Here is a 26,976-nt window from a genome sequence, read left to right as displayed (position 1 = left end):
AAAAAAGAAAAGAGAAAAAATAATCTTATATAAATTGAAAATCTTCATGAGAAATGCTTTGAGAGATAATAAAAGCACAGTTTTCATGTAAGAGTTCAATTACTCAGGGTTAAAAGGTCATATATAAGGTCTACCGGAAAGTTCTGTTCGTTTTTGGAATAAAACAAAATACAAATTTTTCTTACCATCAATAAACTTTATTAAATAATATAATTGCCATGATTATTAATGATTTCTTGCCAGCGTGAGGGCAATCTGTATATCCCATTTTTGAAAAACGTTTTATCTTTTGATGTGAAAAATTGAACCAGTGCTTGTTTGATATCTTCTTCATTTTTGAATTTTTTGCCCTTCAAAAAATTTTGTAAGGACAAAAACAAGTGATAGTCAGAGGGTGCTAAGTCCGGGGAATATGGTGGATGTGACAGACATGCTTCTGTAGCATTTCTTCCTTGTTGAAATTTGTAAAAATTACAGTGGAGTAAATGAACTTTATCAGTAGCCATGGGTACACTATCACTTCACACATAAGACTAATGTGAATCAACTTTGTTTTAGTTAATTTGCTATGTCAGTATGTATACATTAAGTGATAAAAATAGAGAGGCACACATGCGCCAAATAAACATGTGCTTACGTGTCAAAACTTGTTGTGATAGAAACGGACAGAACTTTCCGGTAGACCTTATAAAAAAATATATTTTAATAGCTCATTTAGAGAAGTTCTTAAGGGTGAGAACATATAAATTTTAGTTAACTATACAATGACATCTCCCAAATTTCTGGCTCCTGTCCTGACTTTTCCCTTGAATTCATCTCCTGTATCAACTACATTCTTGACATCTCTGCTCTGACATGTCAGACTGATCCCATCTAAACCAAACTCAATTCTCCATGACAGCTGCTCTTCCAAGAGTTGTCCTCATCTCAGCAAATGGCAGTTCCAGGTTTCTAGCTTCTCAGGTTATAAACCTTGTCATCATTTTTTACTTCTTTCTTTTTCTCACACTATACATCTAATCCACCAACAAATCTTGTTGGCTTTATCTAGAAAACACATCCAGAATCCAACTACTAACTGCCCTAGCCCACGGCCCCATCATCGTCTCAGGGGCTGTAGTGAGAGCTTCCCAGCTGGTCTGATTCACCCCTTGCTTCCCAGTACATTTCTACATAACCACCTGAGTATTTCTATAAGAAAATGTAGGTCAGCCTGACCAGGCGATTGCATAGTGGATAAAGTATCAGACTGGAACACAGAGGACCCAGGTTGGAAACCCTTAGGTCGCCAGCTTGTGTGTGAGATCATAGACATGACCCTAGGGTCGCTGGCTTGAGCCCTAAGGTCGCTGGCTTGAGCCCAAGGTCACTGGCTTGAGCAAGGGGTCACTGGCTTTGCTGGAGCATTCCAGTCAAGGCACATATGAGAAAGCAGTGAATGAACAACTAAGGTGCCACAATGAAGAATTGATGCTTCTCATCTCTTTCCCTTCCTGTCTGTCCCTTTCTGTCCCTCTTTCTGCCTCTGCCTCACACACACAAAAAAAGTAGTCAGATCATGTCACTTTTTTTCCCCTCAAAGTGAGAAGCAGGAGTGGGGGCAGGAGGGGGGGCGACAGACTCCTGCATGTGCCCAACCGGGATCTACCCAGCATACCCACCAGGGGGCAATGCTCGGCCATCTGGGGTATTGCTCCGCTGCAACTGGAGCTATTCTAGCACCTAAAGCAGAGGCCATGGAACCATCTTCAGTGCCTGGGCCAACTTTGCTTCCATGGAGCCTTGGCTGTGGGAGGGGAAGAGAGACACAGAGGGGAAGGAGAGGGGGAAGGGTGGAGAAGCAGATGGGCACTTCCTCTGTGTGCCCTGGCTGGGAATCGAACCCAGGACTTCCACAAGCTGGGTTGACGCTCTACCACTGAGCCAACTGGCAGAGCCTCATGTCACTCTTGTTATGAAAATTTTCTAAGTAGTTTCTCACCTCACTTACTACAAATTGAAACCTTCACCATGATATGTGAGATCTGGCCTTGTTCCCCTTCCCCAGGTCACCACACCCCAGTAAAATAGGTCTCCTTGCTGTTGGTTGAACACGCCAGGCATGCTCCCACCCTAGGGCCTATGTACTATTTTCTGCCTGTAATGTTCTTTCCTCAGATACCAGCATAAATTGTTTCTTTACTTCCTTGGTCTCTGTCCAAAGATCACCTTATCAAAGAGGCCTTTCTTAACCACTTTATATAAATTAGTATGCCTGCCTTTACTCTTTATCCTTCTTACTCCATTATATATTTCTTTTTTTCCCCTGTATTTTCTCCCACTGAAATATAAGTTCTAAGAGAATAGGGACTTTACTTTGTTATCTATTACCTAGAAAATTCTTGGCTCATGGTCAGAGTGTTACTCTAACACTCTAAACCAAATGTTTATATACTGAACTAAATGTTTACTGAACTGATGAATCTTTGCTTAAACTCCATGCTTAAAAACCAGTGGCTCCTTAACATTTTTGCTAAAGGAGGATCATGTTGAAACTTAAGCACCTCTGCATCTATATATAGTACTAAATTTAATGCCAGGAACCCTAGGAACATTAAATTAGGTATTACTGTCAATCACATTGCTGTCTCCCTGGCACCTGGGGGTGGGGTGGGGGAGGAACGCTGCACAAGGCTGAGAGGTTTCAGCTTTTTCAGTTCACAAGTTTCAGGCTACGTACACTCCCTAATCATTTCCCAGCCTCCTCTAAAAGGTATTCTTGCAGAGGCAATGGGCTCATACCCAATCTTAAAGGCCGTAGGCTGCTCTGAAATGCTTCTTCCACCCCCATTTCATTTGTCCAGCCCTCTTCTTCCATTGCAGGAATATCTTCCTTAATTCTTTTGTTTCTTTTCCCCATTACTGAACTGTTGTTATTGATATATTTAGCCATACACTTTCTAGGGAAGTAAGGAAAACAAATTCAGGAATTTAAATGACCTAGAGCAGACGTCCCCAAACTACGGCTTGGGCCACATGAGGCCCCCTGAGGCCACTTATCCGGCCCCCTGCTGCACTTCCGGAAGGGGTACCTCTTTCACTGGTAGTCAGTGAGAGGAGCACTGTATGTGGTGGCCCTCCAACAGTCTGAGGGACAGTGAACTGGCCCCCTGTGTAAAAAGTTTGGGGACCCCTGACTAGAGCAGTGGTGTTCAACTGTGGTTACACTTCACAATCCCTTGAAAGATTTTTTAAATATTAGACACAGCCAGGCTCTTCCCTCTAGAGATTTTGATGTAATCAGTTTGTGGTGGGGACCATGCAATAGTATTTTTCAAAAGCTTCCTAGCTTAGTCTAACATGCAGCTAGAGCTGAGAAGACCTGGCCTCAAGGGATGCTTACAGGTAGACTTGCCTCCTAGGCAGTGTCCCTGCCGTCTGACTGATAACGCATGGTATAGGTAGGATGTTTCTGCAGCACTGCATGCAAAGTACGTAGTGACAACTAAAGAAACCGGTGTGGAATATTTCAAAAATTAATGACTAGTTTTTCCTACCACTGACACATGTATCAGAAAGACCTTTTATCTCATGCAGAAAATACTCTCTCAATCTCCCTCCCATCCTCCTTTTTCTCTCGATTATGTGAGGACACAGCCAGAAGAGGGCTGCTTTTAAGCCAGCAAAGGAGGTCTCACCAGGAGCCAACCTAATTGGTACCTTGATCTTGGACTTCCAAGCCTCCAGAACAGGGAGAACTGGGAGAAATAAACGTCTGTTGTTTAAGACAGACACACACACACGCGTGCATAAAAGAAAGAAAATACTTGCCAAGAATCAGGTTCTTAACAAGTTTTTGCTCATCCTCCTTCTTGTATTCCAGCATTCCTTGGAAATCCTTTTCTTTCCTGGGAATGTTGACTGGACGGATGGGTTCGTCGATGATCTGTCCAGGGGATATGTTCTCCATCTGGCCCACTTCACAAGAAACAAAAAGGGAAGGGGATGTTTCTCAGTTAGAAAAGATGAGAAGGTTCCATGTTCCTATAATTTTATATAATGAATTCTTTAACAACAGAAATGTGCCATATTTGCCCCTTAATTGTCCCCTCTTTAAATACTGTTCCTGCTAAAATTGGCTACAGATGGCAAAACTATATGGTAATGTCATTAACAGCCACCAGTGCTTGGCTACTATGACTGTCAGAGAGCTTTACTTGATTCAAAAGCATTTTTTTGGTAATAAACTTACTCTATAAGAAGATTAAATGTCCCCATGGTAAGTGGTTTAACTTCTTGGCTAATCAATCTTTTTGTTTTGTTTTTTTTATTTTTTTTATTTTTACAGAGACAGAGAGAGAGTCAGAGGGATAGACAGGGACAGATAGACAGGAATGGAGAGAGATGAGAAGCATCAATCATTAGTTTTTCGTTGCGCGTTGCGACTTCTTAGTTGTTCATTGATTGCTTTCTCATATGTGCCTTGACTGTGGGCCTTCAGCAGACCGAGTAACCCCTTGCTAGAGCCAGCGACCCTGGGTCCAAGCTGGTGAGTTTTTGCTCAAGCCAGATGAGCCCATGCTCAAGCTGGTGACCTCGGGATCTCGAACCTGGGTCCTTCAACATCCCAGTCCAATGCTCTATCCACTGCGCCACCGCCTGGTCAGGCGGTTAATGAATCTTTATCAATCATAAATGGTTAAAGATTTTGAGTTTAAATCACGGAAGGAAAAACACAGAGAAAAAAAGTATAGAAGATGCCCCTTCACCTTTAGCTTTATGAATCTAGTCATTAAAGAACATTTACTTTCAATGTATCATTGCCATCAGTTCAAGTCACGTTGAGATAGTTGGTAGGATAGTGTTTCTTCACATGTGTTGATGTGAAATGTGTTATATTTCATAGAAGCTGCCCAAGGCAAAGACCTAACTTTCTCCTGCAGTCCTCATTACCAAAGACATCTCTTTTTATTTTTTTACAGAGACAGAGAGCGAGTCAGAGAGAGGGATAGATAGGGACAGACAGACAGGAACGGAGAGAGATGAGAAGCATCAATCATTAGTTTTTCGTTGCGCGTTGCGACTTCTTAGTTGTTCATTGATTGCTTTCTCATATGTGCCTTGACCGTGGGGCTACAGCAGACCAAGTGACCCCTTGTTTGAGCCAGCGACCTTGGGTCCAAGCTGGTGAGCTTTTGCTCAAACCAGATGAGCCCGTGCTCAAGTTGGCGACCTCGGGGTCTTGAACCTCGGTCCTCTGCATCCCAGTCCGACGCTCTATCCACTGCGCCACCACCTGATCAGGCACCAAAGAAATCTTGAACAGATAAAACCACCTTTATTTAATGTGATTTCCTAAATACTATTCAGTTTTGTTTTTAGTAAAGTGCTAAAGTCCTACCATGAAGCTGCAACCATTAAAGCACAACCACTGGTTAACAGCCCTCTGAGATGTTAAAAGTGGTCACTACTGTCAGTAGCAGCTGCTAGAGAAGAATTATGCTAAGGATTCAAGAAAAGTCTCCAATTTTATCTCAGAACTGAGAACTGAATTAGAAGTGCAAGAGAGGGCACGGGAACACATATATGGTGGTGTTTGTGGAGACACTTGCTAGTAAGCAGGTTGTTTTATCTATGGGAAGGGTGCAACTAAGAAATCTGGCCTGACCAGGTGGTGGCGCAGCGGATAGAGCGTAGGACTGGGATGCAGAGGACCCAGGTTCGAGACCTGGAGATTGCCAGCTTGAGCACGGGCTCATCTGGTTTGAGCAAAGCTCACCAGCTTGGACTCAAGGTTGCTGGCTCCAGCAAGGGGTTACTCGGTCTGCTGAAGGCCCACGGTCAAGGCACATATGAGAAAGCAATCAATGAACAACTAAGGTGTTGCAATGCGCAATGGAAAACTAATGATTGATGCTTCTCATCTCTCTCCGTTCCTGTCTGTCTGTCCCTGTCTATCCCTCTCTCTGACCCACTCCCTGTCTCTGTAAAAAGTAAATAAATAAAATTTAAAAAAAAGAAAAGAAATCTGTTAAGGTGTAGATTAATTTTGAGTTTAGAGACTTGTCAAACAAAATGCAGATCAGACACATTAGCAAGTTTCAAGTTCCTGACTCCACAAGGTGTTGGTTGGGCTAGTCCTGTCACTGCTGGGCAATTCCTGTGTTAGTTCTGGGAAGCCAGTCCCACAGGAAGAGGTTATCAGAAAGAATAAAGATACCTGTCTAAGCTCTTGCTTATGTAGCAGAGCCTGGGGACACCCATCTACTTCTTGCTGCAGCCTCACACATCAAGACTACCAGTGCTGAAGTCATCACTGTCCATCAACACTACGCTATCTAAAGAGGGATCATATTGTGAATGGACAAATCAGGGCTGTAGCATCTAGTGCTTCAAGTGCATGGTGCAGTCTGGACGCCACAGGACTAATTGTAAAATGTATGCCTCCACACAAAAGACTGAAGATTCAAACGACTCAGTTTTACATAAATTATTTCTGGAGTCAGCTTAAATACAACAGCACCAGGATCTTGAAATCTATACAAAGTGGCCTTCATGGCTCTCGTACATGCCGTGTGTAAAATACAAAATAATAAAATCCCTGTTATCTGGATTATTGTTTGCTTTCAGCCACAGAAACAATTTAAGAGGGGAAACTGGGAGGAAATAGATTCAACATATTAAGTTGATCAATAAATGTACATATTTGAACTCCATATGATGCAAAGAGAACACTTTAAACCTACTGATTTCATCATACCTATGATGTAATTGATTATGAAGTAGCATTATTTTATATAACACTAAAGAAGGAAAACACTGACAATTAAGCTATAACCCATCAACAGTTGTAAGATATATCCTGACTTCAGAGATGTTAAAATGTCAAGAATTGTGCCTCAGATTTTATAAAATATAATGAATACTTTTACTATGAGATATCATGTTTTAAAAGAAAGCTTCACTTTCCTTTTGCAAAATCTCTAACCAAGGTATTTTTGGTTCTGTATAAAAATGTCAAAGACAAAACTTGCCATACTTTAATTAAAATTTTTCTTTCTGCCTTTGAATTATTCCCAGAGATTTAGTCTTTACAAAAACCCACAGATAAAATATATATGTCAGCTCAATATAATTAATTCATTTAGCAAATCATCTACTAATTAAAATGTTAGAGAATATAGTATGAAAGAGAGAACCCAGGACACCACCCCAGTTTTCAAAGATGCAAGAGACATTGGGAGTCATTCATTCCAATGCTCCATCTAATCTGAGGTCCTTCCAGAAAGACCTGAAGCAATCCTTATTTCTATTTCAAAGGTTCTTTATAATTGAGGGAAATATAATGCTGAACCATTTTGTCCTAGAAAAGGAAAGGACACTAGAAATATATATATATATATTTAAATTTATTAATGTTAGAGAGGAGAGAGAGAGAGAGAGAGAGAAGGGGAGAGGAGCAGGAAGCATCAACTCCCATATGTGCCTTGACCAGACAAGTGCAGAGTTTTGAACTGGCGACCTGAGCGTTCCAGGTCAATGCTTTATCCACTGCGCCACCACAGGTCAGGCTAGAAATATTTTTAAATTTTCTTTTTCCTCACTTTGTTACCAGGAAGATCTTGATCTCAGGTTTAATTGAGAGTCAAATGTATTCCTATAAATAGAGATTCTATTGGAAAATATGACACAAAGGAGAGAAGTCAGTGGGTTCTAGTCCTGGTTTGGCCACTGACTAGCTGAGACCCTGAAAGTCATGTATAGTTTTTGGGCCTTAGTGTTTTTCTCCTATAAAATGATTAACTCATTTCTAGAATTCTTTAAGGTATAAATTCTTGGACTTCATAAAAATTGAGATGAAACACCCACTCCTGGATTAAAATATCACACAAAGCAGATTAAATTTTGAAGCAGTCTCCATTTAGTTATGTAATTTCTGCTAAAATTATATATGTTGGCGTTTTAAAGATGTTTTCATTGCTTTCTAAAAAAGTCTCCATAATTAAGTATAACCCATAGCAAGAGGCAACAGTCTTGCTATTTTAAACCAGAGGAATTTAAGTATATTATATATTTTTTAAAATATAAGAATATTTTTATCCTGACCAGTGGTGGTGCAGTGGATAAAGCATGGACTTGGGAAACTGAGGTCCCAAATTCTAAACCTTGAGGTTGTGTGCTTAAGCTTAGGCTCACCGGCTTGAGCGTGGGATAATCGATCCCATGGTTGCTAGCTTGAGCCCAACGTCACTGGCTTGAACAATGAGAGCATTGTTAGAATAAGCTTAGAATTTGGCTTTAGCCTTGCTCACTGCTATATTCCTGGCACCTAGGTAAATACTACTTGAAGGAATAAACACATTAATCCAAAAGCTCAGATTCATTTGTATATAACGATAACAACTGATATTTGATTCATTCTTAAGTTGTTTTCCCATCGTCATCATATATAAATCATGAGATGTTTCTTAAAATCTTATTTCTTTATAATCATAAATTATTTTTTCTTATTTACTTCTCTTTTTATCTGCATTAGAGGGTCAGTTCTTTGAGGATACAGACTTTGTCTTCTTCATCTTAGTATCCCCTAACACTAACAGTAATAATAATAACTAAGTTTGTTTGGTTTTTTTTACAGGGACAGAGAGAGAAAGTCAGAGAGAGGGATAGACAGGAACAGACAGACAGGAACGGAGAGAGATGAGAAGCACCAATCATTAGTTTTTCGTTGCGACACCTTAGTTGTTCATTGATTGCTTTCTCATATGTGCCTTGACCGTGGGCCTTCAGCAGACCGAGTAGCCCCTTGCTCGTGCCAGTGACCTTGGGTCCAAGCTGGTGAGCTTTTTGCTCAAGCCAGATGAGCCCGTGCTCAAGCTGGAGACCTCCGGGTCTCGAACCTGGGTCCTTCCGAATCCCAGACCAACGCTCTATCCACTGCGCCACTGCCTGGTCAGGCTAAGTTGTATATAGCATTTACTGTGTGTTGTAACTATACTAATGCATTACACAGATGAACTCATTTAATCCTTACAAACCATGTTAGGTACACCATTATCACTCCCATTCAACAGGTTGGAAAACTGAAGCACTGAGAGGTTCAGTAACTTGTCCGATATCAGACAACTTATAGAACAAGGCCAGGATTTGAACCCAAGAAGTTTGGCTCCAGAATCCATGCTCTTATCCTCTATGCTATACTGACTAGCACAGTGCTTGATACATAGAATATAGTCATTGATGTTTTTTTTTTGTTTTTTTTTTAATTTTATTTATTCATTTTAGAGAGGAGAGAGAAAGGGAGAGAGAGACAGAGAGAGAGAAGGTGGGGAGGAGCTGGAAGCATCAACTCCCATATGTGCCTTGACCAGGCAAGCCCTGGGTTTCGAACTGGTGACCTCAGCATTTCCAGGTCGACACTTTGAGGCTTTATCCACTGCGCCACCACAGGTCAGGCCATTGATGTTTTTTAAATGGACTCTCCCACTTTGTAAATTTTTACCACAATAAAAAGAACATTTTCCCTTACCTAGCAACGGAAGCATCTACTCCACAGACACTAGGTTTGTTGAAAATCATTTTTGTTATTGTTTGCAATATTTTCATGCAAGCCCATTAGGCCACTAGTATAGCAATAGAAAACCAAGATTCAGCAATTGTCATAAAACATGTTTAAAATACCTTCTAGTTCACCAATTTTTTTGGCAAATACTTTCAATTGTTTTTTCAGTTTCCGGACAGTCTTATCTTGTTTTTCAAGTTGTTCCATCAAATCCTAAAAATCAAAATGAGAAACATAACAAATCAAAATAGGTCTTCTAAAATACACAGAATGAAAGCAGACAGAAATCACAGAAAGAGCACTGTTAGTTTAACAAAGAAGTTCATCGGTGGAGCCACCACCTGGCTAAAACTGGCAGGCATAGGAATTCAACTACAGTAAAAGCCAAATGTTAAAATATACAATGCAGTAAAATCCTTTACAGCGTGATGGATAGCGGGCTGTCTTTTCCAGTAGACTCCATGTGTGTAAAACAATTAAATGCTCATAAAATGCACTGCTATTCCATTGGAATGTTTTCTTTTAAAGGGGGGAGAGGGAAAATAAATTTTGGCGAATATACAAAAAGGTTTTGTGGAAAGTTTTAAAGACAACTGAACTTAGGTAGGGGCTTTAGACTTCTGACTTCCATCACACTGCAAGGCTAGTCTTACTAAGAACCAAACATGACAGTGGACTCAGGACAACGACAGAGGCTACATGACTGGCTGAAAGACAGCTGTGGGAGAAACAGGTTTCCTGAATGTTTTGAAGAGACTTCCTGGGGAGGAGCAGGCAGCTCCTCAGGTACAGAGCTAGAAATAGCAGGAAGACAACAGAAAAGCACTCAGAGTTTACATACAATCATCCGTTTGTAAAGTGAAATCCGATATGATTGATACTTCTTAGGGTCATCTGCATATAATTCCTCAAAATACTGAAAAAACAGGCACAATGGATATTTGTTTTTCTGTGTCTTAGAAAGAAATGCTAGCTCTCAACAAAATCAATAAAAAATATTTTAAGACATATATAATGAAACTATATATTCAAAGGGCCCTGATTTGTCATCTATTGTCTTCTGATCTTTCTGGTATAGATAATTCCAAGTTTATATATATACATATATTTTCACATGCTCAGAGGAAACAGGCCATAGTCAAAAAGCCATAGTTTAGCAGGTAAACAAAGTGGTGGTCCCTCGTCCCCAGGTAAGGCGGTTATAAGTTCACTCCTCAGACCTGCTTATAACATGCTACATGTATTTTTGCTGCCAGAAGCTGTGGCAAGTGCAGGGAAAGCATATAAAATGAGAATAGTGGCAGTACTGGCACTCTCAGATGAAGGTGGGAAGGCTGGCGAGAAGCCGTGTGCCTTCCTTCCCCAAAGGCAGCACCGAGGGCCTGTGAAGCAGTTCACTAGAGGGAGGAAAACCCTCTCTGTTAGTGTTGGGCATAGGTAGCGTTTCCAAGAACTAAGCTTAGGTTCACATCTGCTTTAATATTCTGCTCAAGTGTTTCCTAAAGAAACGCAAAATTAAGATTGAAAAACTATACTGCTTTTGAAAAGGTGCATCATTCCCTGCATCTACGTTTGAGTCCATTCTCCTGATTAGCAGCCAGTGAGGCAGGAGAAGTTGCTAACCTACAAAGGGTCTTCCTAAATCTCAAACTCATTAACTAGACTACCAGCTTAGAATTTGGAAGTTTAGTTTATTTTCGTATTAGCTATGAAAAATTACCAAGAAAATTAATACTGTAGACAGGTTGTAAGGGAAATGCTTAGTAAACTTGGTGGAAAGCCTGGGAATCTGCCACCCGGAAGCATCTTTATTTCACGGTTTCACCTCATATTTGGAGACAATCATCATAAGCAGAAAATATACACTGATCAATTATTATTATATTATTTAGTATGTTTATCAATTCTTAGACACTTAAGCATTGTTAGTTAAATTTAAGCAACAAAATGTTTGAGGGGAATAAAATGACACTTCAAAAACAGTCCATGATTCAAAAGATTTCCCCCACAAATTAGTAATATTTCAGTCACTCTGAGAGTCCACATGTTCCCCTCAGCCACCTCTCCCACTCTTACAATGGACAACACGTGTCCTCCGGTCCTTGCCGGGACAGACAGGCTGTGAAAACACCTCTAGGTTTTGCTTTGATTAATATAAAAGATGGTTAAAGAGATAACACTAGAAAACTATTTGTAATGTAAAATAATCACTAATGAAGTAATGGAGGGATAATTCAGATTGTTATATCTTCAGAGAAAATCCAAACTATTTATTACAGGTCACTAAAACCCTGCATTTGAATTAAAAAAAAAAAAAGCAAAACACTACCAGTCTTAAACAGATTTTCTCAAAACCAGGCTGACACTACACTATAGATTTTATATAGAAACATAGAATTATTACTTTCTAATGACTTTTAATTTAATATATACATTTATCAAATTTAAGTAGATAAAATCTATAAATCTGTAATAAAAGTTATTTTGTGACTGAGAAAGAAATATTCTAGAAAATACTTTCTGTGAAAGAAACAAAGAAAAAAACAAAAACAACTTGTGCCAGTGTTCAGAATCTGGCAAGGAAAAAAAAACTTCATTCACTGAGTAAGTTCTGTTAAAAAGAATTAAAAATGTACAAACTTGCACCCTGACGTCTCTCCTCATGACCTGGGAGCTCCATCCAGTGGCAACCAAAAGTCCCCCTGGGCTCTCCCAACTGCCTTCCCAGACCACAACTCCACCCCCAAGTGTCTGCTACAAGGTGGAGGCTGGGGTGGCCTCAGTGGCTGTCTGGGAACCAAAAGTGAACACACTTGACCCTAGTCTCTGTCACAACAACCAAATGACAGAGAATGGCAGAGTTTGCAGCGGAAATGGAGGAAGTGGCCACTTGAGTTCTCGAGGATTTCAAAAGACCGGTCTACAGTTGGGTGGTACCTTCCAGGCCCTCTGAGTGAGGTCTGGGAGCCTCCTGAGGGAAACACAACCTGTGCATGTGCCTTTTTCACTTTTTCCCACAGAGTCCATTTTCCTCACTCTGTTTCTATTGAGTAAGAGGGTAACAAGGGTGGGGCAGTGAGCTTTCCCAACCATGAAGGTGTGTTTGATGAACTAGAAACTAGGAGCACCCTGCAAAGCTGGGCACGGCCTGCTGAGGGGGTGCGGGCGCAGGCACCTGTCCTTACCAAGTTCTCGTTGGTCAGCCGGGTGATCTCGTGCTGCAGGCTGGCCTCGATGCGGGCCTCAGGGGGCAGTTGCAGGTTCTGGGCCAGCAGCTGCTGCTGCCGGTTGTTCTCTTCCTTCAGGCTCTGGATCTCCCCACGGAGGGCTTCGGCCTCATTCTCGTGGCTCCTCTTCTGTGACTGAAGCTGGGATTCCAGGAGCCTATGGAGAAGCCACACAGGTAGAAAGAGAGATGCCTGGTGGGGCACTTGCAAGGGCAGGAAAAGCTGGGACTCAAGCATCTGTGTAACTTCTGACTTGATTAAAGTCAGGAAATTCAAACAAGATCAGAAATGCTCTCACATTTGTGTCTTTCTTAATTGTGGATCCTGCTACAAATTTAAGGTTCTCAAAGGCCCTGAGAAGCAGAAGTTTTAGCTCTTTTGAAGAGGTTCACAGGAATGATGAATAAAATAATCAATTAAAAGACAGCTTTAATCTGGCTGACTACACTTACAAACTAGCTTTCAAGCTGGCAAAGACAGTATCTTTGCCACAAATATCCACACTAGAACAAGAGTACAAACTCCTGATCTAATTAAACATGCCTTCAAGAATTTCAGCATTACTAACAGCAGGCAGAGAGTGTGCAACCAGCATCCCATTTTTACTTCCTGCTCTTATCTGTAAAGAACAGAAAGGCTGGAGTGCTTCTCTGAAATGTATACAGATATACCCAAATCCAGACAGCTAGTTCTGAAATTGCATATACAAATATTTTAAACTTGTCATCTTCTTTCTCCCATAAACTTCTATATCAGTAACAGAATCCTAACAAGACATGGTTTTAGAACATAAATACTAATAGGACCAACGAAGTGGTTACTGTTTCTCTGAGCAAACATACAAACCAGCTGTGCCCATAGTAGCCCAGGGCACTGCAGTGAGAATAGCAAGAGAAACAGCATCCTCCCTTGACCATGCACCCTTCACCCCCTCTTCCACATTCACCCCTTTTCTAAACACAAAGTGACAGTCAGGAGTTAACACAAAGAAAGAAAAGATGTCCTTTCTTTCCTAATCCCCTTGGTTATCAATTGCTGGGCAAAATTTATTGATGCCATTACAAGCAAACTGTTAACAGCAGGCTAAAGATATTTTAGTGAGTATACAATTTCAAGAGCATTTGAGCCAGTAACACCACAAAGTTAATGACAATGGTTTATAACTAGAACAAAGCAGAAAAAGCAGAAGCTCCTTGAACAAACAGCATATTAAGTATTTTTAAAATTTAGTCAATAAAATGGTATTTTTATGAGATTTTTAAGACACAAATATCACTAGAGCAGAAGAGTGTGTTAGAAAGGTGTTGCTGTTTCCATTTTATTTGCTTTCCTCTAAACCAGCGGTTCTCAACCTGTGGGTCGCGACCCCGGCGGGGTCACCTAAAGCCATCAGAAAATACATAATGCATATCAGGTATTTACATTCCGAATCATAACTGTAGCAAAATTACAGTTATGAAGTAGCCACCAAAATTATTTTTTGGTTTGGGGTCACTGCAACATGAGGAACTGTATTGCGGGGTCACGGCATTAGAAAGGTTGAGAACCACTGCTCTAAACACATTTAACATGCTGAGTCTGGGTAATTATTTTGAACTGCAGCAATGCAGGAAACCCTCCTGATTAGCTGTTTCACAAATCTGAACTTCATAATAACTACATAGAATGCCAAATCATGTACTTAATACTGCTGTTAGGCAGCATGATGATAATATATGAGAATGTAGCCACATTGCCATAGGCAACACATCCTTTTAGACTGATCATTATTCCAAACAAGAAGCCACTAATTAATAGGTACAGTATTAATCTTTCCTCATAGCAGTTTAGACTCTAGCTGAAAGGTTTTGGTTTTCTTTCAACTCCTAGTAAGATGAGATATTCACAAATTTTAGTGTCTGAAGGGAACTCCAGATAGTGTCTTTCACTTCTGGGCAGAAACTCTGATACTCATCATCAATATTTCAGCTTAATAGCATCCCTTAGTCGAGAGGGTTTTTAGAAAGGCTGACTGCTCTACCACAATTAATGTAAAGAAATACAGAATTTAAAGTCAGGAGGCCACTGTTAGTAACAACAAATTAATGACATTCCATTTTGAGGAAACAAATATAACCTGTTGGCTTGTTTTAACCCTTCATAAACCAGCCACAGCTCTCCATCCTCATTCAACTCATGGCAATCCATAGCAGGTGATCTTCCATGCAAAGAAAACAACAATGCAAAACATAAAGGACACAGAGTGGGAATGAGATGATGATGGTCAACAGTATCACAGAGTCTTTCAATATTTTATTGTCAGTATATTGTTTTTGTTAATTACAGATAACTTTAAGACATCTCAAAAATTATTTTTCATTAATTTTTTTAAAAATGTGTAATATGTAAATGGGTAGAAATTAAAACAAAATAAGGATCTACAGTTACTTTTCCTGCTAAATGAGAAATGATTAAAAAGGTGAGAAAGAGGTTCTGTTTTTAACATTTTATTCAGCTAGTAGAATGATCTTATATGTCACATATTATATTAGAGACTAATCACGACAGTCACACACATATGGAATGAAAACTTCAGCTATTATTTTCATGTGGCAACACTCACAATCCACTTCAAAATAAAGTTTTAAAGAGCTTGTTTTAACTTAATAAAATCTGATTTCCTAGTTTTAAAAAACTTATAGGAATAACATAAATGAGAGTTCTCAACCTCTATGACACAACTTTTAAAAAACTTTTTTATTTGTGTCAAAATTAACTTTAAGACTTGGAGAAACTTTTTATACTAGTGATGTGACACATTTTGTTAAAAGTATATATCCTGACCAGGCGGTGGTGCAGTGGATAGAGCATTAGCCTGGGATGCTGAGGACCCATGTTCAAAACCCCGACGTCACCAGTTTGAGCGTGGGCTCACCAGCTTGAGTGTAGGTTGTTGGCTTGAGAGTGGGATTGTAGACATAACCCCATGGTCACTGGCTCAGCTGGAGCCCCCTCCCCAATCAAGGCACATATGAGAAAGCAGTCAATGAACAACTAAGGTGCCGCAATGAAGAACTGATGCTTCTCATCTTTCTCCCTTCCTGTCTGTCCCCCCCCTAAAAAAAAAAAAAAAAGTATATATAATTGATAAATAATAAAGCTTGATTACAGGTTTTTTCTACCAAGGGTATTAACATAATATTTTTGAGTGTTTGCTAATTGTCAGGTACTGTTCTATATTCTTCTGTATATATTATTTCATTTAGTTCTCCCAGTATGCCACTATCTATGATCTCTCACATTGCAGAGAAGGACATGGAGGCTTAGAAGTAATATACCTGTGGAGGTTACACAGCTGGAAAGGAGGGGAGCTCAGGGTAGGCCAGGTTCTCAGTCCTCCTCCTAGACTTCTGTTGTTGATACTATGTCTACACAAAACAAATTCCAGAGCGTGCTCTTCTATTTTCCACCTATCACCTCTCCCTGAAGATTTGATCTATTTACATGATCTCAATTGTAGTATATTATATGCTGATGACTTTGACATTTATATTTCAGCCACAAAGCTCTCCTGCTTCAAATCTATGTTTTCAAATATGTAATAAATTTCTCTCCTTGGATGTCTTCCCAGCTCCTTAAATTCGTATTTATAAATCTATCAAATATCTCCACCCCATACTTCCCTACACTCCAGACCAAGGATTACAAAATAGCATCATGACATCCAACCAAGTATCCAGAGCAGATACTTCAGAGTCAACCTTCACAATTCCCTATTCCTCACCGACGCATCCAATAAAACACAAGGCTTACTGACTCATCGTCTTATGTAGCTTTCAAAGTGTCCCATTTCTCTCAATCCCAACTGCCACTAGCCAAGTCACAGTCACCATAATCAGTCATTTGATTACAGTAATAGCCTCTAAACAGGTCTTTATGCTTTCAATCTTGTTTTACTACAATCTATTCTCTAATATAAATGCTGGGGTTAGCTTTATAAAATTCAAATGTCATTATATCATTTTCCTACTTAAAATCTTTTAACAGCTTCCACCATTACTAGAGTGCAGTCCAAATTCTTTTGGCTGTCTTCCCAACAGCCTATAAACTCTGTGAAAGTAAGGACTGCATTTACCTTGCTGATAGCTAATGTTTCCACATGTGGCAAAGGGCCTGGCATGACATAGGCATGCAATACATATTTGGTAATTGAATACCTGCATGGATGAACAAACAGTATAATCTAGATATTTTTATACTTACACATTCTTAGATATAAGATATGTTATTTATAATTTACACTCATAAACTAAATTCAAGTTTAACCAAGTACTTTTATAAACATTTTCCATCCTTTCTCATAAAAAAAGATATTCTTTTTTTTTTTTCTTAAGTAAGAGGTGGGTAGGCAGAGAGACAGACTCCTGCATGTACCCGGATGGGGATCCACTTGGCAAGCCCCCTACTGGGCAAGCTCTGCCCATCTCAGGCTGTTGCTCTGTTACTCGGCAACTGAGCTATTTTAGTGTCTGAGGAGAGGCCATGGAGCCACCCTCAGTGCCTGGGACCAACTTGCTCCAACCAAGCCGTGGCTGTGGGATGGGAAGAGAAAGAGAGAAAGGAAGAGGGGAAGGGTTGGAAAAAGCAGATGGTCACTTCTCCTGTGTGCCCTGACTGGAAATCGAACCCGGGATGTCCATACACTGGGCCGACATTCTACTACTAAGCCAACTGGCCAGGGCCAAAAGAAGATATTCTTTAGTTTTGAAGTATTCCTATATACTAATTGTGATACAATACATTAGGAGATCCAGACTGCACACTGATAACAAAAATCTCCAGAATAGTCTTTCTCTGTGATCATCACTGGCCATATTCTTTTAAGCATGTAGTCTTTAAGTTCAGAGCTGAATACCACTAAGGCTGTATTGGAAAGAGGGTTAGAGGAAGGCTGACAGAATTCCAGAGATGAATGAGCCTTTACTCTGTGATATAATCTCAAGCACAGAAAAGACTTTAGGAAAGTTCAGCCCTTTAGTGATGGTACAAATCCTGCATTGTCAGCCAGCCCACCTAAACTTCTTAAATGTAAGTGCCATCTGCAATTGTATTCATATTTAGAGTAAATGGAATAAAACCAGAGTTAGGATTTTCTTAGAACACTTTAGGAAACATGACAAAAACACTGTCTCAAATATCAGGGTCCCAGCCTAGAAATTATGGAACACATTTAGAATTACATGGCTAAGACTAACATTAACATGATTCCAGATACTTTATCTGGAAGTATCTTCACATTAAATTTTGATTACTGAAAGCTGCAGTTTCCCCTACAAACCTTCAGAAATAACCAGCCTGAATAATGAATGAAAGTGACTACCAAACAGTCCAATAGTGAGTAACTTCTCAAGGCTAAGTAAGACCTTAAAGATGCAGACAATATATCGACTTGATGTAAAGAACATTTTCCCTGACACCTTTCATCACTAACGCTACCTTATGTTATGAGATTTTATTGAATATATTGAAAAACTTGGATGTCTACTAAAGCAATGTATAAATACTTTGACTTACTGTACAGAAAGCTTAAGACTAAAGATCAATATGATTAAACCAAAATGGAATAAAAACAGGATCAACTTACCTGTTTGTTTCTTTCAAACCAATGTATGCTTGTGCTATTTCACCTTTATCTTTCATTTTCTGTACATCTTCCAAAAGTATTGTGGAATCTGTCATTGTATTCTGAAGGGGGAAATGACATAGTTTTACATTAAGAATCAACTCAAAAGCTTTGGACCACATACAACGTATTTCGGTTGTCTGTGTTCCACCACTCTGCCCTGCAGAGCATCAGCTGCAGCCCGCAGAACTATAGAGGAGAGTAGGGCACAGGCAGTCAAGAAAAAGAACCTTAAGTCCTTCTCTTGAAAATCCTTAATGCTCTGCTATAAATGTGGTAAGATCTGGAATACTTTAGCCCTGTAAATAAAATACCTGATGGGTTATGTGGGTTTTACAATATGTGTGTTTGTATTGGGGTGTGTGTGTGTGTGTGTATTCCATCATTTAGTTCTTTTGTATTCTTCCAGGGTTATTGTTCTAGTGCTATATATACTATATACTTCATATACACATATAAAATAGGTTTCAAATATTTAAAAAATATATAAAAATATATATATATTTTAAAACAAACAGCATCAGAACAAAAACAAGGCAGCACTATTTAGTGAAATGACAAAGCTGTTCTTTCTATGACTTTTCAGTAAATTATAATAAAACAAAAATCCTGATAACATTAAAAATTTAACATAAAACTCATTCGTCCATGAAAAACTCAGTAGAAAAAAGGTGGCATTCAGATGTATGCTTCAGCAGAATTAAAATCTTTTTCTCACATCTTTAGATATATATAAATGGGAAAAATTTAGCTCCTTATAAATCTCTACCATCTGCTGTTATTCAATTCTTTTTCCTCTGTTACAGTATTATATGGTATAAGCTTCTGAAGTAAGTATCTGGTAGATCAGAATTACTAATGATTTTGTGTCAAAGTACTTTTCTGCTAACATTTTTAACTTCCATCTTAATTTTTCCTTTTTGATCTAATCTGTTTGATGACCAGTGTAATTTGAAAAATTTTCTTCTACTCAGCTATTCTCTTATCTCTTCTAAACCAGGTAAAAAATAACTGTAAGAACCAGTGTCCTATAGTCTCTAAAGAAGACTACACTTTAGAGCCCAAGGGGCCATTTAATTTGTCTTAGTAGTATATGTCCAGTTCTTTAGTCTGCATTTGCTCTACAGCCGGATCTCACAATGAAGTGGTGTTAGTAGATTACACTTCAAATACCAGGATCTTAGAGACCAGTTTCAAGATGACTTTAATGCCAACTAGGGGCCTACAAATAGTTGCTTTTGAATTTCAGTGTTTATAAGAAATATCCCTTTTTAAAAAATCTCACTTTTCTCCTAATGCTGCTTTACTGTAAGTTTATAAATGTATCCTTTGAGAAGACCAAATAAAATCTGATAAATGCTATCAACAAAAGCTTAACTGATTGAATTACTTTCCAATAAATATCACAGAGCACTTCTTTAACTATTTTTATAAATATTTAAGTATATATTTCATAGAAAATTTCTTTTTTCTCTTTCCCTAGAAGGCAGAAAATCTTTTTATTACATAAAGGGCCATACTCAGATTTTTAAGTTTTAAGTAATAACTCTCAGAGGCCCAGGTTCTATAATCCTAAATGTATTTCTGGTATCCTGAACTTTTAGTAAATTAGGTAACTTGATCTCATAACTAATACAAAGGAGAGCTAGGGTTCTTAAATGGTGCTGTCCTGACAGGATATAGCTAGTCTTTCCCTTCTCTGGCCTATCTTAGCTAAGGAGTGGTGGCTGGGGCAGGGGGTCAGACTTAGACTGCCAGCACTAGGAAGTTCATGACTCACTGCTCAGTGTGTCTTCCCCAAGCCAGTGGCCAAAAGTCCTGAAAGGGTTATATCATGTAGGAAAATCCCACCCTCCCAGGTGTGCACAGCAACCCAGGCTCCTCTTCTCCCTGGGCCAATAAACCCACAGCTGGTCGCATGAGGGCACAGCAGAGCCTGTGCTTTTGAGTGTGCTCCAAGTCAAGGGCTTCTCTCCCCCACTGTGGATGGCTGGTCTACCACAACTGCCATAGTGAGTCACAGATATGACTGTGAATTCGAAGTCACGGGGACCTCTCTGTGAGCCAGACTGGAGACGACTACATCCATACTTTCCCATTGACCTCCCAAACAATAAGGGATCAAAACAGGAAACCAGTTTGTAAACATAAAAATAGATGTGGTAGCCAGAAAGTATCATTTGCATATATTGAGAATAGTATTTGTAAACTAAAATGAATATTAAATAGTATTTACTAAAAATTTTATAATTACCTTGTCATCCTGAAAAATCACAAGTCAGCAAGCACAAAAAACAAATGGAGAAAACAATAAACTCTTAGTTCCATAAATGAGTTCTGTCATTGAGTCCCCATTATAACAAATATAAGCTAGCTGTAAAAAACAACCATAAATTGTTTTTCCTAAAACTAACTCAATAAGTTAATATTTGCGGAACTGACATGACGTGGACATTAATATATATACTTATGTAATAGCAAGTCTTTTTTTTTTTTTTTTTGGTATTTTTCTGAAGCTGGAAACGGGGAGAGACAGTCAGACAGACTCCTGCATGCGCCCGACCGGGATCCACCCAGCACGCCCACCAGGGGCGACGCTCCGCCCACCAGGGGGCGATGCTCCGCCCCTCTGGGGCGTTGCTCTGCCGACCAGAGCCACTCCAGAGCCTGGGGCAGAGGCCATGGAGGCATCTCCAGCTCCCGGGCCATCCTTGCTCCAGTGGAGCCTTGGCTGCGGGAGAAGAGAGAGACAGAGAGGAAGGAGGGGGGGGGGGGGGTGGAGAAGCAAATGGGCGCTTCTCCTATGTGCCCTGGCCGGAAATCGAACCCGGGTCCCCCGCACGCCAGGCCGACGCTCTACCGCTGAGCCAACCGGCCAGGGCCTGTAATAGTAAGTCTTAATTCTCAGGAACAAGTGCTTGAAATTCCTTTTGTGTTTTTTGGTTCTTCTATTGTAAAATATTTTTGAGTGTATGAGAAAATGCCCCTCCTGTTAGTGTGTATGGGTTAAATTCTTTTCCCAGGTCTGTGAGAGTGACAGTAATACCCACTAGGGCATCTGTCCCACAACAGCCTGCCGGAATACTCATGGAGGCGGAGCGGATAAACGAGACCTGGCTGGGCTGGATCATCACCTGCTCACTGGGTGTCACCACTGTCCTGCAAAGTTGGGAAATGATGTGTCTATAACTAGAAACTGAGAGGGACCAACAGCCCTGGAGTATTTGAAAAGTCTCAGGCAGCATCAGGGGCATTTTTCCTGGGAGAGGACAAGTTGCTGCCATGTGCATGCTGGGACAGAAGAGCAGAAGCCTGTCAGACAGTGCCAGCCCTTTAGGGAGGGGCTGGCAAGCAGCTGTCACATGGAACGAGCGCGCTGGGTCACTGAGGGTGGGGGTAACTATGTGCTCTGTTAGCGAGAGGTTTTATGCCCCTTGGTTCATTTTCTTTCCTTTCCCTTAACTTCTTCTGAAGTTTCTTATGAGAATACTAATTTGTCACAAGTGAACCAGAGAAAGAAATCCTGATTGTGGACTCTGCTCAAGCTAGCATGCTTGAGCGGTCATCCTGGGGACCAAATTGAAACAGCCCAGAGAAGGGAGATGTGTATATATAGGGCCATCCCATTCTCTATCTTCTCATTTCAGACTGAAGGGGTTTGTGATTTGTTTTAAAATAAGAAAGGCCATTTCTTTATATAACTCTGTTTTTTTACTGGGAATTTTCAAAATTTGACATTTTCTGGGTCAGCGTTAATTCTAAGTGAGAGTTGTTGTTATGAAATCCAAACCTATGTGCCAGGCTCGGTATCTTAACTACACATTACACTACCACTTCTAAGAGAAGCACTCTCAGATCTTTCAGGCACCCAGCTCATCACATATCAGTCATATTTTATATGGCCTGTCACACAGTTGGGATAGTTGATTGCCTCAAGTCTTATTGACAGTTTGCTGCATGAACAGGAGGAGGGACATAGGCTAGGCTTTAAGATGACTATTCAATCATTTTTGTCTGATGGCAAATGACAAAAAGGCCCATTTTTGATCAGCACATGGCAATGCTAGGTCACAAATACCTATGGGCAGGAAGGACTTCAGGGGCCATCTATTCCCTCCAGTGGGGGTTCCTTCTGTTGAATCACTGAACACAGTCCTCCCTACTGGGACAGCAACCCCTAAACAGAACTCTCTCGAGTGAGCAGAAATCATCTCCATGAACTTCCACTCACTGATCTCATTTCCAATCTTTTCATGGTACCTTTGCAGTTAAACAGGCTAACTTCAACAATTACTTTTAAAATTATAGTAATGCCTTCCCCACAGCAAGACAATTTATGGATTTTTGTACTTAATAAAATTTTATTTTTGAACAAAATTTATTGTGGCCAAATCACTACAAAAATTTTTTTTAGCCCTGGCCGGTTGGCTCAGTGGTAGAGTGTCGGCCTGGCATGCAGAAGTCCCGGGTTCAATTCCCGGCCAGGGCACACAGGAGAAGCACCCATCTGCTTCTCCACCCTTCCCCCTCTCCTTCCTCTCTGTCTCTCTCTTCCCCTCCCGCAGCGAGGCTCCATTGGAGCAGGGATGGCCTGGGCGCTGGGGATGGCTCCTTGGCCTCTGCCCCAGGCACTAGAGTGGCTCTGGTCGCAACAGAGCAACGCCCCAGAGGGGCAGAACATCGCCCCCTGGTGGGCAGAGTGTCGCCCCCTGGTGGGCGTGCCGGGTGGATCCCGGTTGGGCGCATGCGGGAGTCTGACTGTCTCTCCCTGTTTCCAGCTTCGGAATGAATACAAAAAAAATAAAAAATAAAAAATAAATAAAAATTTTTTTAAGCCCTTTGCTCATGAGACTTTGAAAACCATTTGGGATTTCACTTGCTTTCTGCTCACTCCAATTGACGTTTGCAACAGTTTAAAACATATTTTTAAAAAATGATAATATCTTCATGGAGAGTAAAAATACTCTTAAGTATTTGCTTCATTATACATCAGAGGAAATGAACAGAGAGAAGCAGAGGCCAGTACCCATACCCAAACACCTCCTTAGCTCATGCTTACCTTGGGTTGGATGGCCTCTTTCTGGCTCACCAGCTGAGACCTCAAGATGAGGACTTCCTCCTTGCGGACATCAAGCTCCTCACTCACAGAGGTCAGCTGCTCCATGAGGACACGGTACGCTGGTGCACCTGGAGCAGTCACCTCTGGGGCACTTTTCTCACTAAGGGCCTTGCGTAACTCATTTAGCTCATTTTTCAGTTTTTTGTTTTCTGATTCTAGTTCTTGACGCTGTGTGAAAAGACAAAGAATAGTCCATTGCTTTCATCCTCAACTTTACATTGGAATGCTCACCTTCCCCTCCAGATGGAAGAGGATTCTGCTGTAAGATCATCAGACCTAACCTAGTGAATGGTTTCCCAGGTTCCACCGGGAGCTCTGCTCTGCAAATTAAGGAAGTCGGACATCAAGTAGAATTGAGCAAGATGAACGGTAGTTTGCTTCATCAACCCAAATTCCAGAGTCAAATTTATTCCAGGCCTGCCCAGGGTGTGTTCACAGGCCTGGAGAGATTGCTGAGTTCCAAGGCATGTGTTTAGCTCAGTCCTAGGAAGCTCAGGTTTTGTTTGTGGGTAAACATAAGGGCAGCTAGGAGGGGCCGGTTAGGTTATTTCAAATGAGCAGTTTCAATGATCAGATACCTAAAATAAGAGTCGCATACTCTTATTCCCTTTGTAAAACAAAATGGAAAGACAACTGAAATCTTAGGCTTTTAACTTCTAATTTTAAAAAATTATCACATCATTTAAATTAATAAAATTCCCTTTAGGGTTTCAATGAGAACAAATAAAATTTGTTCACACTTGTTTCTTGTGTGACATGCTTGCCAAGTTGTTGGAAGCAGCTTTGGGAGGTGGAAGTAGAGGACAGGCCACCTCCTCTTCCAGCCATCAGGGGGCCACACACACGCTTACTGCTCCACACTTGCACCACCACCAGCTGTCCTTATGCCACCAGCTGGTGCTGCCCTCTGCACAGTCTGCTCAAACATTGACAAGGGAACCCAGAACAGAGTGCTGGCATTGAATTATATCTACTGGCACTAAAACACAAATATCAGAATGTCAGTTGAGAAACAGTCAACAGTCATTTAAAAGCACCATGGTTATACCTGAAACTAATACAAAATAATATTGAATGTAAACTCCAGTTGAAAAAAAATTTAAATAATAAAATAAATAAAAGCACCATGGTGCCTTATTTAGCACGAGATAAGGCCTTATGATAGTGAATATAAATATTTTTTTAAAGACTTTATTTATTGATTTTAGAGAGAGGAGAGAGAGAGGAGGAAGCAGGGAGCAGGGAGCAGGAAGCATGAACTCCCATATGTGCCTTGACCAGGCAAGTCCAGGTTTCAAACCGGTGACCTTAGCATTCCAGGTTGACGCTTTATCCACTGCGCTACCACAGGCCAGGCTGGATGTGAATTTTTTTTTTTTTACAGAGACAGAGACAGAGTCAGAGAGAGGGATAGACAGGGACAGACAGACAGGAACGGATAAAGAGATGAGAAGCATTAATCATTAGTTTTTCGTTGTGCGTTGCAACACCTTAGTTGTTCATTGATTGCTTTCTCATATGTGCCTTGACGCGGGCCTTCAGCAGACCGAGTAACCCCTTGCTCGAGCCAGCAACCTTGGGTCTAAGCTGGTGAGCTTTTTGCTCAAGTCAGATGAGCCCGCGCTCAAGCTGGCGACCTCAGGGTCTCGAACCTGGGTCCTCTGCATCCCAGTCTGATGCTCTATCCACTGCACCACCGCCTGGTCAGGCTGGATGTGAATATTTTATTGTTTCTTCCAGAGAGGCAATCTTGAGTCTGTAGCATCACATCAGACCTTTCAACATGTGACAGTAAAACTATTTAAGGTCTTTCTCCCCCTAGTTTAAGAATGAATAACCTTTCCTGAATTAATCCATTCTTATGTGAAAAAGAATGCTCCTTCCTATCCCTAGTCTCCCACCAACTGGTAATCAGATTCCCATTTTCATTGCTGCAACAGAAAACAAATGACTGTCTTAACTTTAACCCATAAGCTCTGATGCAGTGTTTCCCAAACCGCAGTGTGCATCAGTGTCACCTGGAGGATAGGTTGCTGGGCCCCATCCCCAGAATTTCTGATTCAATAGGGCTGGTGTAAGGCCCAGAAATCAGCATTTCCAACAAGACCAGTTATGTTGATGCTACTGGCCCAGGGACAACATTTTGAGAAACACTCATGCTAATATTTAGGAACTCTGTGATCTGGGCTTCATTTTAACATACTATAGAGAATGTATTTGTCGATTTTTGTGTGAGGCTGGCAGAGAGAAGAGCTAGAGATCAGATTTCTACCCCCGTTCCTCTGACCCATCCCATCCCATCCCATCCTGTTGGATTCTTGTCTTGTATGAGTCACATCATAATTTGGGGTCTTCTAGACAAAGAATGCAAAAAGCACTGAAAGTAAGAGTAATAGAGACGATCATTTGCTGCCACCCTTTTTCTCCTTCCACAGGATAAATACTACTCAAGTAGTACTATCACTGAAGGAGCAAGAGATTAAATTAGAAAGAGCAAAAGGGTCCTTTAGGGTATTATAAAAGTAAATACTATATATTTTTATAAAAATTAGTTTTCAAACAAGTGATGATAGGATATTGAGAAAGTTTCCTTAGTCTGAAGACCTGGATTCAAGATCAGACTCTACCACCTCATAGTATATCTCTGAATTGTTCTAATTAAGCCTCAGAATACTAATCTTTAAAAAAACTTTATCTCAGAAGTTGTGGCAATGACCAAATAAGATAAGGTATAGGAAAACTTTTCAAACTATAAATACAGCTATTATTAGTCAAGTGTTTATTAAATATCAGTTAAATTCTATCTTCAGGGGAAGAGCTGATAAAAGAGTTGTAGGTTTCGGCATGGTAGAGGACAGACATTTCTATACCAAGATGCCATATAGCTTGAAAAGGAAGAATTAATTAACATTTCTGGACACTGGGAAGTGGCAATCCACAGATAGGGGCCTATTAATATGCATAACTATGTTCTAAATCACAGTATTAGGAAATAGTATATCAGGACTAAACTGGAAGTAGTATTACTGATAAAAAAAACACTTCAGGACAGAGACTCTAGGAATTCTCAAATATATATAAAGGCTTTAAAATAATGAGTTTCCTTATGCTATTTTGTGCTTTTTCTAATGTTTAGCTTTGTTTGGTTTTAATCATAAACCTTAATATAATTTTCCAATTATTCTAAGACTATGATTTACAAAAACAGGAAATAGTAAAAAATTGACATAAGCAGAAAATATCTGAGAAAAATTTAAGACTAATAAGTTAATAAATAACCTAGAAAACTCTTGAATCTAGGGGTGTTTTGAGAGCTGACAGCCCGATAGTTCAAACATTACAGCACTCAGAAAGTTCTGATTCTGAAAACAGAGGAAGGAGACAGGTGTGGAGGTAGAAGTCAGGGTAACGTAAGGCTCAATCTGCT

At 40.3% G+C, this 26,976-nt stretch overlaps 1 protein-coding gene across 4 annotated transcripts in view; it reads right to left on the bottom strand.

Moving 5' to 3' along the window:
- The window catches only part of MYO5A (myosin VA), a 251,227-nt gene that overhangs the window by 22,200 nt on the left and 202,051 nt on the right, over nucleotides 1-26,976 (bottom strand). The window contains exons 28-34 of one of the 4 annotated variants that reach the window (XM_066276320.1): nucleotides 23,490-23,717; nucleotides 18,392-18,492; nucleotides 14,885-14,965; nucleotides 12,727-12,925; nucleotides 10,383-10,457; nucleotides 9,661-9,754; nucleotides 3,811-3,957 (exon numbers count right to left, since the gene is read on the bottom strand). In XM_066276320.1, coding sequence (XP_066132417.1) covers nucleotides 3,811-3,957; nucleotides 9,661-9,754; nucleotides 10,383-10,457; nucleotides 12,727-12,925; nucleotides 14,885-14,965; nucleotides 18,392-18,492; nucleotides 23,490-23,717 — 925 coding nt within the window. The remainder of the gene's footprint in view (nucleotides 1-3,810; nucleotides 3,958-9,660; nucleotides 9,755-10,382; nucleotides 10,458-12,726; nucleotides 12,926-14,884; nucleotides 14,966-18,391; nucleotides 18,493-23,489; nucleotides 23,718-26,976) is intronic. The other 3 variants (XM_066276321.1, XM_066276322.1, XM_066276323.1) reach the window with 3 other exon arrangements.

The sequence above is a fragment of the Saccopteryx bilineata genome, chromosome 4 (assembly GCF_036850765.1).
Source record: "Saccopteryx bilineata isolate mSacBil1 chromosome 4, mSacBil1_pri_phased_curated, whole genome shotgun sequence".
NCBI lineage: Eukaryota > Metazoa > Chordata > Mammalia > Chiroptera > Emballonuridae > Saccopteryx > Saccopteryx bilineata.
This window is presented reverse-complemented; position numbering and strand designations above follow the sequence as displayed.